The 20,854-nt window shown below is 43.6% G+C and overlaps 2 protein-coding genes across 2 annotated transcripts; one reads left to right on the plus strand and one right to left on the minus strand.

Moving 5' to 3' along the window:
* Positions 1 to 7,027: 7,027 nt before the first annotated feature.
* Positions 7,028 to 8,143, minus strand: LOC308417643 (protein FAM24A-like; the record flags this gene model as incomplete). Its single annotated transcript, XM_080912989.1, has 2 exons — positions 7,028 to 7,208; positions 8,028 to 8,143. The coding sequence occupies 2 exons, from the start codon at positions 8,141 to 8,143 to the stop codon at positions 7,028 to 7,030; spliced, it is 297 nt and encodes a 98-aa protein (XP_080769115.1).
* Positions 8,144 to 15,927: 7,784 nt separating this feature from the next.
* On the plus strand, positions 15,928 to 16,419 carry LOC308417644 (protein FAM24A-like; the record flags this gene model as incomplete). Its single annotated transcript, XM_080912990.1, has 2 exons — positions 15,928 to 16,061; positions 16,194 to 16,419. 2 exons carry the CDS (start codon positions 15,928 to 15,930, stop codon positions 16,417 to 16,419), a joined length of 360 nt encoding a protein of 119 aa, XP_080769116.1.
* Between the last annotated feature and the right edge of the window lie 4,435 nt (positions 16,420 to 20,854).

Below are 20,854 nucleotides of genomic sequence, written 5' to 3' on the forward strand. Positions count from 1 at the left end.
ATGACAGCTTGATGTGGAATCCACAAATGTCAAATTGGGCTTTGTGGTGAAACCTTTTAATTGTGGACACCATGCTTGACCTCGTGTTGTGCACCCTGACATGACAAAGAAACAATATTCCTCAGCAAGTAGCCCTAGTCAAAAATAATTTAAAATAGGGCCACCAAGAAGAGCCTGGGCATAAGGGCTTGAGCAGTCTCCACTCCCTGTTGTGTCTACCTCTGTCTGTAAGCAAACTTTCCTCTTTCTTTTTCTCATCTCTGACTTCTTTCTCTGGTGGTATGAATGTTTACACTGGTTAGAGCTCTCAGGCCTTCTCTGTGACCTTCCTGGACTTGGCCACGGCAGCTCTTAATGCTCTGTTCTCCCCATCTATCTCTGTGACCTTGGAAGGCATTAAAGTGTCTTCACATGAAGGAGGTCTCTCTCTCTTGTTCCCAGGTGCTCTCTGCTTGTGTTAAGGACCTTTCCCCACCTGTGTCTATTGCTTGTGCCTCTTTGAAGCCTGAATCTTAGTTTGGTGTTTTCCAGCTATAACATTCCTGAACCAGTTCTCTGGACTGTGTACCTGAATCTCTCGTAGAGCAAGAGTATTGTAGAACGGGAGGTGTTCTAGGAAATACGCTGTGAGGTGAACTGGACTCTAAGTTTGTGTCCCTGTGGGTGAGTGAACCTATACATGTAGAGGTCAACCCTGGGTGCCTTCCTCAGGCAGTGTCCACTTGTGTTTTACTCCAGTAAAAGTGCTGTAGTTTGTGGGTGTTTCCTGGCTCCACCCCTGCTAGACTAGGCCTAAGATGTAGAACGCACGACCTGTTCCTACCATGTCTGGAGCTACCTCAGTGGTCCGTACGAATGGGGATGAGATGCAGAGAGAAGACTATGCAGAGAGAGTGGAGCCTTACTCTAAAGTGGGTGCAGTATCTTACCACCTGAAATCAAGGATGTTTACTAACATTTGTTCTGAAGGTTGCTTACATACAGGCAATCTTTCTTTTATATAGAAATATCTCCAAAAAAGAATGCTAAAAAGCTGGGTGTGGGTGGGCTGGTGAGATGGTTCAGCAGTTAAGAACACTAGCTGCTTTTCCAAAGATCTTGAATTCAATTTCCAGCAGCCACATGGTGGCTCATAAAGGGATGATGCCCCCTTCAGGCATATACGTGTACATGCTTCTACATTCAAAAAGATACATAAGTATAGCTGTATGTAGTAGCACATATTTTTAATCTCCTTTTAGGTAAGGGTAGTTGAATCTCTGAATTTGAGGACAGCCTGGTCTAAAGAGTGAGTTCCAGGGCTACACAGAGAAACTACCTCCAAAAACAAAACAAACAAGTTGGGCTCGATGGTGCACACTTTTAAAGGAAGGCTGATCTCTTAAGTTGAAGCCTGGCCTGATCTACATAGCAAGTTCTAGACCAGTCAGGCCTGCATACACAGTGAGAACCTTTATCGATGCCCCCCTCAAAGTTTAGATAGCATATGTGACCTTGAGTATGTCCTTAATATTCTGGCATTTTTCTGGGAACTGCACTACTAACTTGTTCACAGTAAAGATACTGATCTGATGTGTTACAGTTGTAATTCTGTCCAGCATACCTCAGGAGTATTCTGTGACTGCATTTACATTTAACAACCCTTTCAAGATACCCTTGGAAGTCAACAAAATTCTATACGTGATTATCAGAAAGACATGAAGGATGCTTCTCCTTTAAGAATCCCACAGTCACAGTTTTGGGTGTGATCTGAGCTCCTATTAACCCTTGTTCTTAAACCATCTTTAATAAACTACAACTCTGCTTTATACTGGCTTATATTTATACTGGCTTATTCTTTTCTGCTGCAAGCCAGAATTCAGTTTTATCTGAATGGCTGTACCCAAGAGGGGAGGGAACTCAAACTACTGCAGGAGCCAGAGCTGCGTCTCCTCCAGCACTTGCACCACTGACGTGAAGGTTGTTCTGCGCAGGTTTAATTTATATATTGTTTTATGTAGCCACAGCTGGCCTTGAATGTCTGATTCATTGTCTCTGCTGCCTCCTGAGTGTTGGGATTACACATTTGTACCAAAATGCCTGGCCAAGGCTTTCTGCTTTTGTTGACCCTTGAGGAGAGTAACCGACTTTTCTCTGGGCTGATAGCAGAAGACCTAGAAACAGGCATCCCAAGGAATGATGTCCAATCACAAAACAGAATCACACCAAATGTAGTTACAACTCACTTAGTTTTGTAGCTCATGTAAACAGTAGTGATGTAGAGTGCGTGCTGTGCACACCCTGTGTTTTGGAAGCTAGCTGGTTTCTATGTCCAGGCTTATCGTGTTGAACATGGTCTGTGTCACCATAGTGGCTATTCTTGGTTGTCAACTTGACTTCATCTGGAATTAGCTAAAACCCAAGTAGCTGGGTACACCGTGAGGTTTTTTCCCCCTATAATTAAATCCTTTGAAGAGGGAAAACCAACTTTTAGTTTGAATCTTTTTGAGGTGGGAAGATATGCATTTAATCCAAATCCTTTGAGGTGAGAGGATCCACCTTTAATTAGGGCCACACCTTCTGGTGGCAGCCTATCTGAAGGACATGGAAGAAGGAAGCTTGCTCTTTTGCTTACTTGCTCTCACTGTCACTGGCATTGGAGCCTACTTCTTTGGGGTTCTGATGTTTACTGAAGACCAGCTGAACTACTGGATTCTTGGACTTGCTGGACCACAGTCTATAAGCTATTCTAATAATTCATATATATGTCATTTTATGTAAAATATATAACATCACAATGTTTTTATTTTATACATTTTTTATTTTATATATATATATATATATGCATACACACATACATACATTTATTTTATATGATGATCAGAGAGAGACTTGGAATGAACATGACTGGAAATGTTAGACATCTGAAGAAGAAGTATATGGATAGATCTATCCAAATGGACGAAGGATATAATGATGCAGTGTCCCATGTAAATGTTCATCAGAAGGTGATTTCAGCTGAGTAGTTCAGTAATCAAATAAGATGACCTGTTCCGTGGACAGTCAGCCTCTTTTGACCCAGTTATCTCTGTATCTGCCCACTGGGCATATGAACAGAGTGACCATGATGGCAGAGATGAAGGTTATGAATGGAGCCTGACAGCATGGATTTCCACTCACCAAGCTCACCTTGGCTACAACTGCTGCTGCTGGATGTCAGATCTGTCAAGAGCAGAGGCTAACACTGAGCCCCTGATATGGCACCATTTCCTGGGATGACTAAGCAGCTATCTGGTGGCAGGTTGACTATACTGGATCGCACTTCTGGAGTAGATACTCTCTTTATGCAATTGCCTTTTCTGCACATAATATTTCTGCCAAAACCACCACTTCATGGACTTACAGAATGCCTTACCCACTGTATTTGCACAGTATTGCTCTGACCAAGGAACTCACTTCATAGCCAGAGAAGTGTGACAGTGGGCCCATAATCACGGAACTCACTGGTCTTACCATGTTCTCCAAAATCCTGAAGCAGCTGCCCTGATAAGTAGAATGGCCTTTTGAAGACACAGTTCCTGCGCTAATTAGGTGGCAGCAGCCTGGGGGCCAGGGGCAAGGTTCTCTAGAAAGCCGTATGCACTTTGAATCAGCTTTCAATGTAAGGAACAGTTTCTCCCATAGCCAGGTCCAGGAATCAAGGGGTGAAAAAGGCAATAATAGTTCCATTTACTGTCACCCCTAGTGACCCACTAGGAAAAATGTGTGCTTCCTTTTCCTGTGACCACCTTAGGTTTTGCTGGCTTGGAAGTTTTGGTCCCAGATTGGTGACACATTCCTACCAGGAGCCACAGTACACATTCCAGTGAACTGGATCCTCAAACTTGCCTCTGGGCTTCTGATGCCCTTAAGACAACAGGCTAAGAAAGGAATAATGGTGTTAGGAGGGGTGATTGGTCTAGATTACAAAGAGTAAATTGGATGCTTCTTCCCAATTGACATAGAAAAGATTATGTTTGGAGCACAAGAGGTCCTTGAGGGTTTCTCTTGGTTAATACCATGTCCTATGATTAAAGTTAGTGGGAAACTACAACAGCCTTATCCAGGCAGGATGACAACCACAGACCCTTTAAGAATGAAGGTGTGGGTCATTCTGAGAAAAGAGCCAAGACCTGCTGAGGTACTTGCTTGAAGGTGGAGGGAATACAGAATGGGCAGTAGAGGAAGATACTTACAAATACCAGCTAAGGCTGCATTATCAATTGCTCAAGGGGCTTATAATTGGCATGTTTCTGTCATACACTGTTATGAATGTGTTTGTAAAAATATTTGCTTGCTTTCTTACATGTGTTTATCATGTAATATGACATCAGTTAAGGGGATATCGATGGTTATAATTCTTTAAGTTTGAGAGACCAAGAGAATGTCACTCAGTGAACCTTGCCACCCATTCTCAAACGTAAGTGTTTGCAGTTGCATGAGGGATAGTTATAGCATGTCAAGTGTAATCAGGAACTGGCTAGATATATAAGGCATTTTTGATTGTACATGGGGTACTTATATCAGGTAAAGTACAATTATGACCTGTTTATTATTTTCATTTGGGATTCAAGGATGATATAGGGAGACATAATTGTGTGTCAAGTTGAGAAGGAGGGGACTTGTGATGAGTGTTCTTGGTTGTCAACTTCACTACACCTGAAATTGACTAAAACCCAAGCAGCTGACTACACCTTCGAGGAATTTTTTTCCTAAATCGTTTACAGTGGGAAGACCGACTTTTAATTTGGGCCACACTATCTGGTAGTGTATATAAAGGATGCTTGCTTGTTGCCTGCTTGCTCTCACTGGCAAGTCCATTCCTTCACTGGCATTAGGGCTGACTTTGGGCTTCTGGTGTGTACTGAAGACCAGCTGGGACATCCAGCCTCATGGACTGAGAAGTTATTGGATTCTTGGACCTTCCATTGATAGACAGCCATTGTTAGACGAGTTGAACCATATTCATTCTATAGGTCCTATTCCTCTAGAGACCTCTGGCTAATATAATTATTCTTGTTTAGTCTCATCTGTTAGGGCCTGTGCAGCCCAGAGCAATGGACCTCTCCATAATTCTTAACACCCTGTGATGGCTAATACTGGTTGTCAACAGGGTCTAGAATCATCTAGGAGTCAAACCTTTCAGTGTACCTGGGAGGAATTACTAGACTGGGTTACGGTGAGAACACCAGCCCTACATGTGGGTGGCTGGGGTAGAAAGGAGAATAGAAAGGAGAAAGCAAGCTGGACACCAGCATCCCTCTCCCTCGATTCCTGACTAAGGCCACTGTGCCTCCAGCTGCCTCATGCTCCTGCCACTGAGTCATCCCAGAGCACTACCCTGAAGCTGTGAAGGCAGAACAAACCTTCCTTCCTGTATTGCTGTCAGGAATTGGTCTTCAGCTGAGAAAAGTAACCAGAATAGACTTGAACTTGTAACTTGGTAACAGATCAGTCAACCTGATCCTGGGAATTCAGACTCACAAAACCTTCAAGTGTTTTAGTTCCTGTTACAATACACTTACTGGTAAGAATTTTTTAATGGTACTACTTTTAATATTTAATAAATGGAACTTAGAAATAATACCTGTTTTCAGTCGTAATCTTGCTGATAAAAATTTTTGAAGGCTAAAACATGGCTCAGTAGCTATGAGTGCTTGCTACACTTCTGGATGACTGAAGTTTGGTTTCTAGCACCCATGCTAGGTAGGTAGCTCCAACTGTAGTTCCAGCTTTGAGAGATCCACCACCCTCTTCCGACCTCTGTGGGCACTTCCCAAAGATGGAGAAACCCTGGAATTCTTGATCCTAAGTAGGAGGTCTCAATCGATTCCCACCCTGGAGGACACCAAGAAAAGGACACCTCTGTATACAGCGGAATCGACGTGCACGTGAACTCACAGAGACTGGCGCCATGCAGAGGGCCTGTCTAGTTTTGGGGTCTCAGCCTTTAAGTGGAAGTGGACACAAGAGAAGCTGTCTCCAGTTGATAGCCACTTGCAAGTGAAAAATTCATTTTCTCTAATGTTTCTCACTGTGTGTACAAACCACTCTTAAAGCCAGACCCCATGCCCAAAAGTAGATGGCCAACACAAAATTAACTCGGTGGTAATTTTGGAGGGCGCTTTGTCTGCTCTTACAGTGCTTTGTCTGGTATTTCTCTCTTTTCTTTCTCCTATACTACAGGTCTCTGCTTATACATTATACTTTCAACTTTGTAATATTTAGGGGATTTCCACATTGCTAATGTGTTTGTCTCCATGTCTGTGTTTCTTGTGCATTTTCTTTGCTTTTCTGTTCATTTGCTTTGTTTGTCCTACTCAGGTTTATTTGTTATTTTTTCTTATATGTCCATTTGTTTTCTAATGTAGGACAAGGAAGGATGTGGACTTGGGTGGAGAGGTGGGGAAGAGTTGGGGGAAATGGTACTAAAATCAGAATATATTGTATGAAAAAAATTGGTCTGAGTTAAAGAGGTAAATTCTTAAGTACAATACAGTAAAAATAAAAGAAAAAGGAAGGAAGAAAAGAAAAAAGGATGAAGGAAGAAAACAGGAGCAGCATCTGACAAAATTCAGGCAGAATTTAGAATGGAAAAAGTCATCTCACTTAGAGGCACCATTTTTCTCTTTGGGCACAGGAAATTTTAGTCTTAAACCTAACTTTAAAAAACTTTTAAAATTATTTTAGATATTTAGCAAAATGATATCCCATCTTTAAAACTGCTTACATGTCCCCTTTGCTTACATTGCAACCTAGTAGTATAGGCTAGTTTCCTCAAGTCTCAAAATGAGTAAAAAATTTAGAACAAAGGACATTCATAACCATTACCATCACCAATTAAAGGTACAGGAGTATTTTGATTATTGTGTGCTTATATAAAGTACATAAATACCATATTAGATAGTAATTAAGAATATGAACATTACAGAAATTGACTTGAAAAATAAAACATTCTACTAAGAAGGAAATACTGATTGTGAAGATTTTTGCGTCCACCATTGCCATGTCAGAGTCCCTCATTTGTGCCACAAAAGCACGGTGGCAGGGATCCAACAGACTTATAGACACTGCAGTCCTCACAACATGGGTGGGGATGACAGGGATCAGCAATGAAGGGCTTGCCCCGCAGCATATTCTCATAGGCGTCCTTGCCTGGATCGTTGCAGCTTTCAGCCTCCCTTGCGAGTCTTAAGAAGAGACACACAAAACAAGCTCAGAATTTTCCTTCCCAGTGAGCCTCTTACAATTCTTACAAAAGGACTATGTGAGAAAGTCCAGGGTTGGAGCCATCATGCAGGTGACACCAGCCTCGGGTTAAAAGCTCTCTGCTCCTTTCCCCTTTCCCTCTCCTACCATTGCTGTGCATGTGAAACCAGGATACCATGACAAGTGACGGAGAGTGAACTGTACCTCAGTGGCTACTACAGGCACAGGAGATGTGGGATGATGGAGAAGGTACAGCAGTTGGCTGGGATCAGCTCTGGCCCCTACAATCTAAGTCCCTCTAAGGGACACCATCTCTTGTCTGACTTACACCCCTGTCAGCTGTCCTCCATAGACTCCCTTCTTTTGGCCCATTTCATTTTTCCCAAAGTCACTGGCAATGATTGTGAGCTTCCCAGTGAGCAGGAGAGCTCACTATAGCCAAGGTCTGTGTGAGTAGGAGACAGCTCATTCCCAGGGCATCCTCTGGCTTCTCCAGTCTACAGTGCTCAGGACAGAAAGGATGTCCAGCCAGGAACCTGATAAGTAGCTGAAGGTTCACTCCCTGTGTCTAAGTGACAGAGAAGTGATACTGGCACCCATGCTGTCCAGGCTGAAAGCAGTCGACTTAGGGGCTCACAGCTCCAAGGTAGGAGAGCCCTCAAACTTCTGTGTCCACCTGCCCTCACTCTCAAACCTGACAGTGGCTCTTGACTTTCCCCTACAAGTGGCCAGTGTGGTAAGAAGTGATCCTGCTCCAGCAGAGGGCCCCAGTGTTGTTCCCTCCGATTCCCACTACTCACTTCAGGGCCTTGGATATTTTCAGGTAGAGACAGAGGACAACAGTTATCAGCACAATTGCAGCAATCAGCAACGTGATAGCGATGCCGATCATAACCTTCGTCCTGTCGTCGAACATCCTTCACACCTGGCAAAGAAGTCCAGACAGCACAAGTGGCCTCACTGCCAAAGAGCCACTTGGCCATCCCCCTCCTGCAGCTTTCTTCAGTGAAGAAGAAAGGACCCAACATATAGAACTCTGCATTCAGGGCTGCCCAAGCTGACCTCAGATGAGTAAGAGGGTTTGTTTGTGGTTGAAAAGGGACTTGGATGTAAAAATTTAGATATCGGGCAGTGAGAGGCCCTTGTAGAACAAACAAGCCTGCCGTGAGGCCTCCTGGCAAACCTGAGTGTGTGCACAGTGAATCAAGTACATTGAGTTAGACATTCATGGATTGAGGGAATGACTCTGCAAAATGTGATTGTCCAAAACTGCTTAGAAAGCACAAATCTATATTGAAAGTGGTGCTTTGAGTGAGGGGTGGACGATCCCCCAAAACAGGCAGACTAGGTTTCACTATATATTTAAGAGATTCTGAGTGCTTCAGCCAACCCCTTGCTGAGGCTGTGACAGAGGCTTGCACAGACTATGAACCAGCGTTCTCGGGAGTCTCTCATGGCTCAGTTTGTCTTCTAGCAGGCTATGTGCCTCCCTGCTAAACCATGATCCTCCCACAGAATCCTCTTTTTCAGGACTACGTAATATGCTTAGTCTAACCTCTGAAGTTGGGGAACAGCAAGCCCAGAGAGGACAGAGAACAATCTGACTACAAAACATACTTACCAAAGTCATCTGTCCAGCATTAAATTAAGGATGATTATTCAAACACACCTGTGCACACACACACACACACCTGTGGTTTAAGAAAGAGGGATCTAAATAAACATACCTGTTAGGCCAGTTAAGATTCGGGCTGATGTGCCTCTCTGTTGGGGAGGTATGAGGTCTGCCAAGGATGCTGGAATGATGCAGCACCAAACCAGCCTGTGTGACATCAACCCACAGCCCCGCCTTCTCAGAATTCCAGATTCCATCTCTAAGCACGTTTGTGTTCCAAGAAATAGAAATACTATTTTGGATCACTTAAAGTCTACCATTTGAGTCTGCTCATTTTATTTATATGAAAAGGCAATGGCGGATCGAGGTTTTGAAACATCCTTACATTTAAAACCATGCAGGGCTGGCAGTGTTTCAGCTGTATAGTGAAACAGTGTGAAGCTGTTCACTACTAAGATTCAAGTACACACTCAGGGACACTGGCAGAATGTCCTTCATGGTTGACCAGCTACGAACAAATGAAAGTTAGAGAGCGATTTTAGACAGATTTGTGTTGATTTTTTCTTTCTTTCTTTCCGGCTCCATTTTATTTATTTTTAAAGGATTTATTTATTTATTACATATACAATGTTCTCCCTGTACGTATGCCTGCAGGCCAGAAGAGGGCGTCTGATCTCATTACAGATGGTGGTGAGGCACCATGTGGTTTCTGGGATTTGAACTCAGGACCTCTGGGACTCTGGGAGAATAGCTAGTGCTCTTAACCTCTGAGCCATCTCCCCAGCCCTATTTATTTATTTATTTATTTATTTATTTATTTATTTATTTATTTATTTATTTATTTACTAATTTTAATCTAAGGTGACCTCAGAGAACGCCCCACACACCCTACTGGGATACTTATCTATGGTCTGACTGAGGCTTTGTTCAGGTGCAGATTTCTTCCCAAGAACAAAAGTTATTTCTCCGAAGAGAAACTTCAGTTTCCAGAGGGATCAAGTTGCCTGAGCCAAGTTATGAGCCTGATGTTACAGTTGGCACCTAGCAATAAACACCCAATTATACATCTCAGCTGAAAGGAAAAGATATATGCAGTTTAAGAAAATCCCCTGTCTCCTCCTCTCTCTCATGCTCTCTCTCTGTATATATAAAAATTACATCATGCATATAACATTAAAAAATCTGAAACAATATCTGAGACTCAAGGCAATCTTTTAAGTATCAACCTGGAAAGATGAAAGAAAAAAAAAAGCTATGTACCTCTAACAATGGCAAAGAATATGCATCTTTCCCATTAGGCTGGACACCCAGAAGTTCAAAACTCTTCAGCGAGCCTTCCTCTAGCCTCAGAAAATATGACAATGACGCTCGGGGACTCTTCCGTGTTGCAGGCTCTTGGGGGGTTTCTGCTGCTGATAAATTGGGAATGGCTGTCTGCCCTGACTTTAATCTGTACTTTCTTCTGTAGAGTTGCTGATTTTCAGTTCATTCAACTTCTTGTGAACTTGGGGATGACTCAGACTCTCACACAACTGGAACAAAGGGAAAGCCCTGGATTCATTTCTACCCTTCGTCTGGATACTCACCCGAAGTTGGCCCATCTTCCAATTCATGGATTCTCCCTTCTGCCTGTTCAGATTCATTATTAAGTTCTGCTTAATGCTATCTATTATAGTTTCCAATTCCATAATTTCTACCTGACTCTTCATTATAGTTTTCTTTTTGATAAATACTGTTTATGACAGCATATTTTCTTAGTTCTTTAGATGTCGTTTTCTTTTAACATCATTTCAAAATGGTCAAATTAAATCTTTGTCAAAGTAGGGCCAAAGTCTTACTTGGCCTTTTCAAATAGCATCTTTCTTGACTGTTCTATGTTTTGTGGACCCTACTTCTCAATGATATATAGTAATTTTGAAAAGTAGATTATTTATTTGTTTGTTTGTTTGCTTTTTTGGGGGGTTCAAGACAAGATTTCTTTGTGTAGCCCTGGCTGTCCTGGAATTCACTTTGGGACAGGCTGGCCTCCCACTGCCTCTGCCTCCCAAGTACTGGGATTAAAAGCATATGTCACCATCTCCCAGCCTGAAAAGCAGATATTTTAAATGGTCTAACACGGCATCTTTGAAAATCAGAGTTTTCTGTGTTCCTACGACTGCTGTTACTGCTGTTGGAGTTATGTAGTTTCTTTAGTGACTTCCCAGCTGATTTTCTAACATGTGTTCTTTGTTGTATGTGGACACTGATTTGCCCAGAAGTGGTTATTAATTAAAGATTTCTTTAAATTCTTGAAACAATAACAACAAAACCTCCCAGTCTTTGCTGAGGGGCTCAGTGTACCTCTGGGCCATGCCTGCAGCACCCAGCCAAACAGCTTAGAACCATGTCTCAGCCCCCTCCTCCAACATCCTCCACATGGAGTAGCTTAGGGGCTAGCTCATCCTTTCCTAGGCATGTTTATAATCCTATTTAGGCACACTGCTTTATTCATATGCAGGGCCTTTAGACTCCCAGGAATATTGTCAGAGTTATCCAAAATCTGTATCGGTTTGGGAATCCTGGTGTCAGGTTCAAAGGGAACTCCCCACAAATTTCAAAAGGCAGAAGGGACAAATGACTATCTGTGGTGCCTATTAGCATACCAAAGCACATGCTGGCCTCAAAGATCCCTCATTGTCCCAAGTGCCAGTTACACATTCCAAGTTCATGGCTGGCATCCTAGTTCTCCCTTCCTCTCCCACCCTGCACTCCCCCAACTCCCTCCTCCCAGCTCCTCCACCCCATACCCCTGCTGTTACATCTGTTCACTCTGTCCTCTGCTGTCTCCCTCATTTTTCCTCTGTCTGATCCCATGTCTTCCCTCTTCCCTCTGTGTCACCCCCACCCTCCCATCCTCGACTCCGTGTCTCTTATGACCAGGTCTAGTCTGCTAGCCATGCTCTGTCATCTTTCTCTAGCCCGATACCTTCCAGATACCTCTTTCTATTTTCTCTCTTATCTTCAATAAAAGCCTTCTCCTTAATCACACCATGGAGTATCCCTGTCACTAGCTTATACACTAGGAATAAGCTTCCCCTTTAGACTTATTTTTGTCAACAAGCCATCTGAGAAGCAGAAACATCCAGTTTCAAAAATGCCTTCATCAGATTGGCCTGCAGGTAAGTTTAGGGGGGCATTTACTTGATTGATGATTGATATGGGAGGTCCCATCCCACTGTGGACGCTGCCACCTCTGGGCAGATGGTCTGAGGTTTATAAAAAGCAGAGTGAGCCATGGAGAGCAAGCCAGTAAGCCGTGATCTTTCCTAGTCCCTGCTTCTGTTCCTGCTTCCATGTTTCTGCCTTGAGTTTCTTCCTTGGTGTCCCTTGGTGATGGGTTATAACCTGTAAGCTAAGTAAACACTTTTCTCTCTTAGGTTGCTTTTGGTCAGTGTTCTGTCACAGCAAAAGAGAACGAGGACAGTCGCCAGGGGTGTTGGTTTCCTCAGGCTTACAGTACCAGGCTTTGATTTCCTCCTGTGGAGTGGACCTCAACTCCAATCAGAAAGCAGTTGCTTACCCCCCTCTCGCCCCATAATGATCCTGCCACGACTGGACACATGGTGCCCAGCAGGTTAGTATTACAGTTCTCAGAGTTCATTCATTTTTTTTTTCTACCCGAGAGGCCTACAAAGCACCTCCAGACCGATGCAAGCCAGCCATCAGGAGAGAAGAGGGTTTGCACTCAGTTGCAGTAACAGTATCTACCCATGCTGCATATCTGATTTATCTCCTTAAAATTTTCACACATTTATCATTTTAGACTTATTGTATTATGCGTTAGTGTTTTTCCTGAATATATGTATGTATTCCTGATGCCCATGGAGGTTTGAAGAGGGGATAGGTTTCCCTGGGACTGGAGTTATAAATGGCTGTGAGCTGCCATGTGGGTGCTGGGAGTAGAACCTGGGTCCTCTGTAAAAGCAAGAGCAACAAGTGCTCTGAACTCTCTAGCCTCTCTAAAATTACATTTTAAAAATTACCTACATACTGGGTTTCCATAAGAACTTTGATGCAATTTTAATTTTCATTAACCCACCCCTATCCTCTCCTCTCCCTCATTCACCTGCCCTCATCCCTGCCTTGAACCCTCAATATCCTTCCCCCTATTTAAATATCACCTGTTCTACCATTCCCCCACACACACCCCCAATTAGGCTGCTTCTCTCCTCTCTCCTGGGCCCTTCCTAGCTACCTAAACACATATACTTTAAAAACACCCAGATCTAAATATATTAAGCTAAGATCCAGATATGAGAAATGCAGTTTATCTTCCTGGGCCTAGGTTATATCACCAGTATAATATTTTCCAGTTCCACCTATTCTCTTGCACATTTTTATTACTTCATTTTTCTTTGCAGCTGAGCACTATTGCATGCACGCTGCATTCTTGTTGTTCCACCTTCAGCAGAAGAACATCTAAGCCGAACCCATTTACTGGCTCTTGTGAATGTGGAGTTTCTCATGCTTGAAAAGATTATCATAGTCACTGCTATTCTTGGCCTTGCTTAGGTCTTTCCCAGAGCAGCAAGGAAATAACCCGTTGCACTGGCCTTTCTGGGTTGGAATACCTTGAGGACAGAGAAATTCAATTAAAGCAGGTAGGTGTCTTGTATGTATCAGCTTTTTGGGATCTTTTCATCTTAACCATAAGTCATGATATGGCACCAGTGGGTTTGTGACTGAGTTCGCCACCATGACCCCATATCTGGGTAGCAGAAAATACAAAGTCTATTAAATCTTCTATTACTGGCTTTTTAGATAAATGAACATTTTAAGACATTGGCTTTCTCACTTTATGTTTCTTTGTTTAAACTCCAATTTTACTTTCGATTAACAGTCAAATTCTAAGTTTCTCCAGGAGAAATATAGTCTGAAAAAGGAAAATTAGGAGTTACGCATGGTCAGATGTGTTTGGGCACGTTGTGATGAGGTTTATTTGGGCATAGGATGGAATTCAGAACTCTGTGACAGAAAGCTGGTATCTAGAGAGTTGATGTCACACAGCATGTGTCCCAGACGAGGGGAGATGTAAGAACAATGGCTGTCCATTCCAGCAGGCCGCCCTCCTGAAAGTAAGCTCTTCAAACTTAGACCTCGATAATTAACAATTTTCTTTCTGTCTTGAGTAGCCTTTTTAATTCTTTAAAAATGTCACATATGAATCCAGTGTATCGTGACCATATCTACCCTCTGCCTTTCATCTCCCACACTCAGAAAGCCTTGACATCTCTCTCCTACTCTTCTGTCATCTGTTTTTATTTTTCATAACCCACTGAGTCCACTAAGTGCTGCCTGTGTGCACATATGTGTGGAGTTATCCACCACAGCATGGGCAAGCTCAGAGTGGCCATATCCCAAAGAAAATTGAGCCTTCTTTTCCCAGAAACCCCCAATAGCTGCTATCTAGGCATGGGGCCTCAGGAGCCCCTACCCTTTATATGCCGAAATTTTAACTAGCTTGATATTGTGTAGATTATCACAGCTGCTACAAAACCATGGCCACAAGACAAAATTCTCATTTTCTTTCTGCCCCCTTTCTGCAATGTTTCCTGAGCCTTAGTGTTGGGTTACCTGAACTTTATAGTGTTTGTCCCATCTATGCCTTAGCTCCCATGGTCACTTATTCTTAGTACTCTAAACAGTTGTGAGTGTGGACATTAACTGCTGCCCACTGCAAAAGAACCTACTCTGCCCAGAGTAGAGGCCAGCACTGACCTATGGGCATAAAGATAAATATTAAAAGGCAGTTTTACATGACCATTTAGCAAAATAAGAGTATGGGTTCATTCTAAAGCCTAGACCTCCTCAGCCAAGGTTTTTGACCAGGATTATATTACCAGACATGGATTCCCTCTTGGAGAGCAGGCCTCAAATCCAGTCAGAAAGTAATTGGTTACCCCCACCCCACACACCAAACAGTAATGCCACTATTGCCTCATACATAATCCCAAGATACATTCTGCCTGGCAGGTTAGTGTCAGTGCACGGGGTCCAGCATGGTGGAAGACCTCCCATCTCTCTTTCCCCCATGAGTCTGTACAACACATTCTGTCCCTATGAAAGCTAATCATCAGAAAAAAAGTTTCCTGATCACTTTGAGATTGATTTCTCTGTCCTACTACCAAAGTGTGATGTCTTCAGCAAGAAGCTCATATTTAATTGTGGTGGACAACAAAGAACATTATAATTTGGGTTTTTGGGTTTTGGGGTATTTGGGGAGCCTCCCTGGCCAGTAACTCCTAGGGAGTTAATCCATGCTTGGCATGGTTCATTAAGGTTTATTTTGTTCATGTAATTGTTGTCTAAATGCATTTTTAAGTGTTGGCTTTTACTCAGCAGTGAAGAATCAGAAAGCAGCAGTGGGTTTTGGTGGCCAGAAGGCCCCCCACCATTCCCCACCCCCGGCCTCCAGCCCTGCTTGCTTTTCCTCTGAGAGTCAGAGAGTTAAGTTTAAGGACTGATTATTCCAAATGAGAAATGTTAAAGATTCGGGTCTTAAAAACGACAGCTTTCAATACTTGAATTCCCACCCCACTGCCCATAACACACTGTATTTACAAAATGGATTTTCAGGGTCTTAGACTGGAGATCTGGCTTAGAAGCAGTCGTTTTTGATCAGGACCTCTGAAGCTCACGTTCAAGGTGCAGATAGTTGTGACTCTGAATGTGAGCATAATTCAGGAGGCCCAGGCAAGTGTGCAGGAAGCAACTGCTAGTTCTAGGGTAGGCCCATTTATTGTCCAGCATCTGCTAATTTCTGCCCATTTGTCCCTCCACTGCCCATCCTTCTATTATTCAGACTGTCCTTTAGCTTTCACGAAACTGGGTTTGACATTTGAAAATTTCCCTTTTACATGGAAAATTTCCCTTCTACCTTGGGCCAGGTAAGACTTCTCTAGAAAGATCCCATCTGGTTTACAGGTATAAGTAAGTGTCTGTGTTTGAGGTTCGTTTCCCCCTCACTGAAAGAAGTGTGTGAAGGCTGCTGTGGGTGTGTAGGAGGGACACCACACTCACTTGCTTCTCTGCTTTTCTGCCCAGGTATGCTTAAGTCTTTTGACCTTCGAACAATAATCATGATCCTCATTGGTGGCGGGATCCTGGTAGCCATGTTTCTATTGACAGGAGTTGTGCTCTGTCTTTACTCCAAAATATCCAAGGCTCTGAACTCATCTAGGTAAGAATGAACAATACCCTCTCTAATGGGGTACTGAGCCCTCTGCTGGAGCTGGGTAACCTCTTGCTGCAGTAGTCACTTGTAGGGGAAAGTCAAGAGCCACTGAGCTTGTTTTGTGTGTCTCTTCTTAAGACTCACAAGGGAGGCAAATGATGAAATCTATATTGATCCATCCAGGAGCAGCGAGGAGAAGATCTGCCAAACCAACAACATCTGTGGTGAGGATTGTCGTCCCTTCCAGGCCAGCACCATTGCTTTGGAGAGTTGCCATCCCCTCCAGTGTTACGATGCCTGTGGTGTGTATGCAGATGTTAACTCCCTGCCTCTTTGCCTTTGTGTCGAAAGGGAAGGACTCTGACATGGCACCGGTGGATACAAGGACATCTTCAGGATCAGTATCTCAATTTTATTTTCTTACTCGAGCCGATTTCTACAGTGTTTCTGTTGTTGTGTACTATCTAACATAATATTTACGTACTTTTGTATAAATGTACAATAATGAAAACAACCTCTGCCTCTATTATGCATTTTAATTATAGTTTTTATACCACCAAGGACCAATGCCAGTCACTTTGGAGTTCTTGAGAATGGGAGGATTGCTTGGGAATGAAATCTGAGCCTCCAGCAAAACTGCAGGTGCTGTTCTAAAGCTGTGCTCAGAGACAGCTTGCAGTCTCTCTCTCTCTCTCTCTCTCTCTCTCTCTGTCTCTCTGTCTCTCTGTCTCTCTCTCTCTCTCTCTCTCTCTCTCTCTCTCTCTCGGTTACACACTTCCTTGTTCTACAGTAATTCATAATCAAAAGACTTTTCATTATTTTTCTCAAGCCCCTTGTTTCTCCTGAAAAAAAAAATCCATGTAATGATGTCACCAGGAATCACAATGCACACACAGTCACAGCTCAGTGTCTCCTAAACAAGTTATACATTAACTTTTAACTCTCAGGAAAGCATTTCAAATCATAGGTCACCTGGGCCTAAACGTGCTGTTCAGCATTAGGCTGAGAGCAGAAAGATGCTAAACAGGGTAGTGGTAATATTTTTTTTAACTTGTCTATATTTTGCAGAATCCCTTTATTAAGCTCATCCAAATACCTATTTGTACAATGCTTCTCACATTCTTTCCATGTGTAATATTGATTCCTATTGCAGCTCCCCAGGGCTCCTTCACAAGCCTGAGTTCTATCTTTAGAATTTGTACCCTAATTTCTTTAGGCAGACAATGTCAAGGTTCAGATCACTAATGTTCCAGTCTTTCCAGGAAGGCCAACTCTCTAATCCAAATGGCCACCTCATGGGCTCCAAACTCTTCTACCCTACCTTTTATCATTTTTTATTATACATATATCTTTCTATTTTCCACAATAGTATTTCTGAATCAAATTTTCTGTTATTAGAGATCTCCCCTCACAGGGGCTCTCACCATTGCTCACTCATCCTAGACCCAGCAGCGATTTCTTCCTCCATCTTGTCCTGTGTTTTTTATGGACATCCCTGCCCTTAGTGACCCATGCCCAGTGGTCCTTTTCCTTGGGGTCTTCAATTTTCTTAACTACTAAAACTCCGGGTTTCTCAAAAGCATTCCGTGCTTCAAATGTTTCCTGGAACAACGTAATCATCCTGAGTTGGCTAAGATTTCTCAGAGAACAACTGAGGCAGTTAGCCTCCACATCCTGAACCCCTTGTCCTGTTATGTTTGGCTTGGCTGCTCAAATGGCCAGGGCCAGAGAAGTTTATTGCTGTAAACATCAGAGCCATTTTCTTCTCTGCCCTCAATCCCTTTCTCAGATTTTTCTTTTTTTCTTTTTTTTTTCTTTTCTTTTCTTTTCTTTTTTACCAAAGTTGTATTTGAGGACAAATATGGTATAGATAAAGCGAAACAGACAAGCATACAAGAAAGGACAACACCATTTGTATGCTGGAAAGCCAGAGATGCATTATTCAGGTTGACGGCGCTCCCGCAGCCCAAACTGTGTCACAAAGCCGCATTTGCAACCACGTCACACCTGACATATTACCCACTATGAGATTTAGGCAAGTAGGAATGTAATATGTTTTTAGGAAAAGGAGTACAAAATGTAAGTGCCCTGCAGGTTTCCAGCCCCAGATGGAAAGGGTAAGTCCATCTGAGTTACAGGTTCAGGGCCCTTGTAACTGTAGCAGCCATTAAGTGTGGGATGCTGGAATAATAGCAGACGTTCTTTTGAGAGTTTGCTCCTCCTTAACCCAGCTTGTCACTCACTGGGAGAGAGTGAATGTGTCCTGGTGGCATATCTCTCAGTTTACACTGGCTGACATTTAATGATTGGGCTGGCTGACCTTGGTGCCTTCCAAAGAAAGGGAATGTGGAACAGAAGGAGCCTGCATAGAATCCCACCTGGGAGGGGGAGGGGAGGATCCTGTGCTCAAGGTCATTATGAACTACACAGAAGTTTCAGCCAATCTGGGGACTGCATTAGACACTTTGTAGTGTCTCCACTTTGTGGAGAAGAGAGAGAGAGAGAGAGAGAGAGAGAGAGAGAGAGAGAGAGAGAGAGAGAGAGAGAGAGAGAGAGAGAAAGAGAGAGAGAGAATATGTATGAATGTGTGCTAGCAGATTTCCTCACTGCCAACCACTCAGACTGCACATCTGGTCAGAAGCAGGTCACTGGTCACTTGTATTGCCCAGTGACAGTTCAGCAGATAAAGTCAACAATATCAACAATCTGTAACCCAAGACCAAAACCCAGGTTCCCTTTGTCACCCTCCAGGCACTGAGGCCTCTGTAGCCCCTGCATAGGACAGATGTCTGTCTCTTAATGGCCATGAATGTCCTCTCCTTAGCTAGACCCATGAACATAAAGAGCTATTGTCTAGTGACGGACTGCTGCCTACTAGAGAAAATTAAAGTGGAAAAGCAAGTGCAGAGAGCAGCTGCTTCCTAGAGGTGGACAAAATGTTGGGGGGTTACAGTGGGGACACTGTTGTACTTCAGAAATCATCTTACATGTCTGCTCTCATACACTGAACACCCCAGTGCACCTCTGTCCTGGGTTCCCCAGGGGCCACTGCCCCAGGATTCTCAAGGTGAAAGAATCTGTCTCTTTAGTTTCCAGCACTTCCCACATTATTTCTCTTGTCCACCAGCAAGGTCCTAGTGGGCGGAGAGCAGACGAGAACCTTCTAACCTCGGCAGGTGGGCAGCTGAATGCCTGATAGCAGGAGACTATATCAGGACTAGGGCCATATTAGGACTAGGCCATATCAGTACTAGGTCTAGTTTAGGTATTAGGACGGCCATGAGGCAGGTGGGACAAGGTATTTTGGGGACTTTCATGTTAGGTAGTAGGTCAGAGCATACACAGGGATTTTAGAACCTTTGGTCCAGATTGCATTTCAGCTTCACTTTAGGAAGCCCCATGACCTCTCCCAGCTGTCAGTTACTTTAATGCAGACTGGCACTTATGTAGGGACCAGAAGGCTCAGTGATAGAAGGTCCTCCCAGCCCACAGAAACCATGGCTCATGGCAATGGCACAAAGCAGGGTTCTCACCTACCTGGACCCCAGGTATCCTTTGTGTTTACCATGTCCCTTCCCAGAGTGACTACATAGCCTTCGCATGATCAGAACAAGGGAGTGAGGAGATGCCAGTCCTGGGAAGGAAGAGTGATTGAGGTAAGGCCCAGAATCATTATACACAGACATAACTAATTGTGAACACTTCTTAGTAAATAGAAGGATCCACACACAAGTATCCCACCCAAGATCAATACTATGTCCCTGCCTCATATGTGGTTACTTGTGTAAGTAGGAATCCAGGAGAACTGTATAGGATCTGGAGAGTTTCCAAGCTCCTTGTGAGAACCACTCCAGTATCATTGCTGCAGCCTAGGGAATGGGGCTAACCCCTGATCCAGGTCTCCACAGGAGTGGATTTCCTACTGGGACAGTTGAGGATACCCTTCCCAAGTCACATTCTAGGGTTGAATGAGGAAGCTCTGGCTTCAGAGAATTGGTATCAACATGGAAGAGTGGTGGGGTTCAAGGAAGGTTCCATTCTAGGTGACCTTGCCTTACCTTGACCTTCAAGGAGCTTCTGGGTGATTCCTAGTATCTTAGTTACTTTTCTGTTGCTAGAATATGATACCCTGACCAAGGCAATTTATAGGAGATTAGAGCTTACAGTTTCAGAGAGTGAATCAGTGACCATCATGGTGGGGAGCATGGCTGCAGGCAGGCAGGCAGGCAGGCAGGCAGGCAGGCAGGCAGGCATGGCATTGAAGCAGTAGCTGAGAGCTTACATCTGATCCACACGCATGAGGCAGAAAGCCCACCCACAGTGGCATACTTCCTCCAACAAGGCCACACCTCCTAATCCTTCCTAAAAGATTCTACCAGCTGGGGACCAAGAATTCAATTACACGAGTCTATGGGGCCATTCTCATTGTAACCACCATACCTAGAACTGGCCAGTCACTGAAAAGAACAAGACTGAGTTTCTCTGTGCCACACAGATCTGTCTCCATCAACTGTTGCCTGAACTTTCCTCTGCCTCCCTTCCCACTTCCCTCTCCTTCACACATAGCCAGTTTATAGATGTTCCTGCACCAAGGGCCTTTACATACACACTTTTATCTTAAACAAAACCCCTGAAGTAAGATACATGATTGTCTCCCTCTTTTTGTATTTGCTTCCATTTCACCTTTTCGTGATGCCTTTCCTTTGCCCTAATTTGCATCCTTTCCCACCCAAGGCTGCCACATTCTATCTGACCTCACTGTAGCACACTCAACATACTTGCCTCTGTATGAACTGTGA

This window comes from Micromys minutus (genome assembly GCF_963924665.1).
Source record: "Micromys minutus genome assembly, chromosome: 2".
Classification (NCBI taxonomy): domain Eukaryota; kingdom Metazoa; phylum Chordata; class Mammalia; order Rodentia; family Muridae; genus Micromys; species Micromys minutus.